General features: G+C 31.9%; 1 protein-coding gene across 1 annotated transcript; it reads left to right on the forward strand.

Annotated features, from left to right (window-relative positions):
• Nucleotides 1-1,529: 1,529 nt before the first annotated feature.
• LOC107786022 (acyltransferase Pun1) lies at nt 1,530-3,168 on the forward strand. The gene has a single exon (XM_016607455.2). The coding sequence runs from the start codon at nt 1,646-1,648 to the stop codon at nt 2,936-2,938; it is 1,293 nt and encodes a 430-aa protein (XP_016462941.1). The 5' UTR covers nt 1,530-1,645; the 3' UTR covers nt 2,939-3,168.
• The last annotated feature ends 166 nt before the right edge of the window (nt 3,169-3,334 follow it).

A 3,334-nucleotide genomic window follows, 5' to 3' on the forward strand; every position in this document is an offset into this window, starting at 1 on the left:
CATTGTATTTAAAGTAATAATACGATATAATAGAATATGTAACAATCAATTTGCACAGACAATTGATCAATACAGTAGGTAACAATCATACAGTAGGGTCGTGTAAAAGAGAAATATGACAGATAATTTGAGATGGATGGAATAGAAAGTTGCATTGAGATATAAATTTGTTCAATTAAGTCATTAACTATAAAAGAATTTAACTATGGTTTGCTTCGATCTCTCCCCTCACGTTGCCTAACATGAATTCCTTCTTTTTCTCCCAAATTTTCTGGATTAAGTCATTAACATGAATTATTATCATTGATTCCCCTATTTCATATCTTTAGCAGCAGTATAAATCATTGACTAGGTTAGTCTAAAGTTGATTTTTAATTAGATTTGTCATTGACTTACTGAACTAAATTTAAGGACTACCACATGAAAATATCCTTATAGGCATAAGCTTAGTGTGGCGGTAGTAGGTCTTTTCTAGGATAGCCCAGCTACTAAAGCCTAGGAATTACATTCTTAAGTGCTTCTAGAATGCATCATGCTAATTAAGTAGTCAACAGTCTTACTCCCTATTATTTCATTCAATGATCTCGTTTCGCTTCTCGAGAATCAAAAACATAAATTTTAATTAATATGTAGTTTTTTGCCATATTAATATGCGGAGAATTATAGATTACAATATTTTTTTGTATAATTTTTGAATATCTAAATTTTAGTTTTAAAATATTAAGATAATTTTATCCATTAGATTTAAAATTTAGATAAATTGACTCTCAAGAAACGAAACGTGACAAGTAAATAAAAAACGGAGAATATAATATTCGATAATGAATATTTAATGAATTAATATTAGTTTCTTTATGCTACACATTCTCTTGGTAGTTGCTTGGGAAAGAAAATATGGAAGGATTGTCAACCTAATTTTATAAGAGCACATGTATTGTGTCTGGTATAACTTTTCTATTTAGGAAAGAAAAATACTTTTCTCCACGTACTTAACGTTCTCGTATTTTCCTCGGGTCCATTTTAATTAATTTTTTGACTTCTTTTTAGTTCAAATATTTGGTTTTTTAAAATATCTAGAAAGAGTAACTTTTTTCCCCAAAATTGTCTTTGGAGTAAAGAGCCTAAGAGTATTTGTTATATTTTTAATGAACAAATTAAGGTTAGTATGATCAACTTTATTGTTAATTAATGCTAAAAAATAGATTCCTTAATACGTGTAAAAATAATATCAAAAAACAATTAAAGTGGACCGGAGGGAGTTAGGTATATTTAAGTGTATTACAATATGTTCACATTATTTTTGTTGTTCTGATGGTAAGCAACCTCCACTTCCAACCAAGAGGTTGTGAGCAACATCTCTACTTGGGAGGGGGCCGTAGTTCATGTTTGAAGATATTTATGTGAACAATGAAAAAAGTTAATGAAACCAATGCTTTTATGTGGCTGTTGAATATTCAACAAAATATGCCTAACGTAGACTTAAAGTAGAATAACCCCTTCTCTTGCCCACATTGTTTTTTTTTTTTCAATTTTCCTATAAATATTGCAGCCTATATAAGTGTAATAACATAATTTTATAGTAAAACACATTCCTTTCTCACTAATCAAACCAAATTGATCAAAGTGTCAAAAATACAAAAAAAATATGAAGAAGCCATCTTCTACTATACTCTCAAAGAAACTCATTAAACCTTCATCTCCAACTCCTTCTACTCAAAAATGGCACAAACTCTCTCTTCTTGATCAAGCTTTTAGCAATATTTACATACCCTTTGCCTTTTTCTACACCAAAAAACAACTTGATTCTGTTTCAATTCATCCAACTCAAATATCTCATCTTCTCGAAAATTCGTTATCCAGATTACTCGTATCATATTATCCATACGCTGGAAGACTTAAGGATAATACTGTCGTCGATTGTAACGACGTCGGTGCTGATTTTTTACGTGTCCAAATTAATATCCCTATATCTCAAGCACTTGAAAAGCATAATAATGTTATTGAAGAGATGGTATTTCCACAAGATTTACCTTGGTCAAATTGTACTAACCGTGGTTTAGTTGTAGCTCAACTTAGTTACTTCACTTGTGGAGGAATTGCTATTAGCTTGTGTACTTCTCACAAAGTTGGAGATGGACATAGTAGTTACAATTTTTTTCATGATTGGGCCAAGTTAACCCGTGAGGCCAATGGGCCAAAACCCGTTTTACAATATGTCCAAGAATCCATATTTCCTCCACCTATTACTGGTACTCCATTTCTATCTCCTGTTTGTACATCAAACAAAGATGATTGCATTCAAAGAAAGTTCATATTTTCCCTCCAGAAACTTAACAAACTCAAGACATTAGTTGCTTCTACATCAAACGTTCAAACTCCGACGCGCAATGAAGTTGTCAGTGCACTTATATTTAAGTGTATTGTTGCTGCAGTGAACGGTAAATCATTTGAACCATGGATCATGTCGCAATCTTTTGACTTGCGACATCAAATAGATTTACCACCAAATAGTATTGGAAACATTTTGACGTCCACTTATATATCCATAGCCTCTGAGAAGTACATGACATTAGCAAATATAGTTACAGAAATGAGAAAGGAAAAGCAACGAGTTTCTGATCGAGATAATGTTGAAGATAATCTATTTCTTAAGAAGTTTCTGGAACTAGCTACAGAAGAGAAAAGTTACTCAAAAGTTCAAAATAATATGTGCAATTTTAGTAGCTTAGTGAAATTTCCAGTTCATGAAATTGATTTTGGTTGGGGAAAGCCTGCAAAAATGAACATAGCAAATGGTTTACATAATAAGGTAATTTTCTTGGTTGGTAACCTAAGTGGAGGAGTAGATGCATTTGTTTCACTAAGTGCAAAAGTAATGTCTGCTTTTGAAAAGGACAAGGAGCTTCTTGAATTTGCTACAGCAGTTCCAACTTTTTAGAGGATCTTAATATCTTCGGATTAACGACTGTTAATTAAAGTGGAAAGCGCTTCCTATTGAGAAGTTTCGTGGAGGATCTCATTCATCCGACTACAGCTCGGGTAGACCCTATTTAGTTTGTTGTTGAGTTCTCTCCGAGACTATAGGAATGTTGCATATTGTTCTTCAATGTATGAATAAATATTTAAGGCGATAGAATTATCATTTTTTTTTATTGAAAATTTGTATTCGTGTGCAATGCAAAATATATTGAGTTTCTAACATTTCCTTCCTTTTACTGGCGTGAACTGTCCTCCACAAAATATTTTCTACTTTTCCTTTCCTTTTATTCTTTTATGTTCTTTTGTTTGATCACTTTGGTATTCGCTGTCGTTTGCCCTTAGTTTTTAAAAATAT

The sequence above is a fragment of the Nicotiana tabacum genome, chromosome 5 (assembly GCF_000715075.1).
Source record: "Nicotiana tabacum cultivar K326 chromosome 5, ASM71507v2, whole genome shotgun sequence".
Classification (NCBI taxonomy): domain Eukaryota; kingdom Viridiplantae; phylum Streptophyta; class Magnoliopsida; order Solanales; family Solanaceae; genus Nicotiana; species Nicotiana tabacum.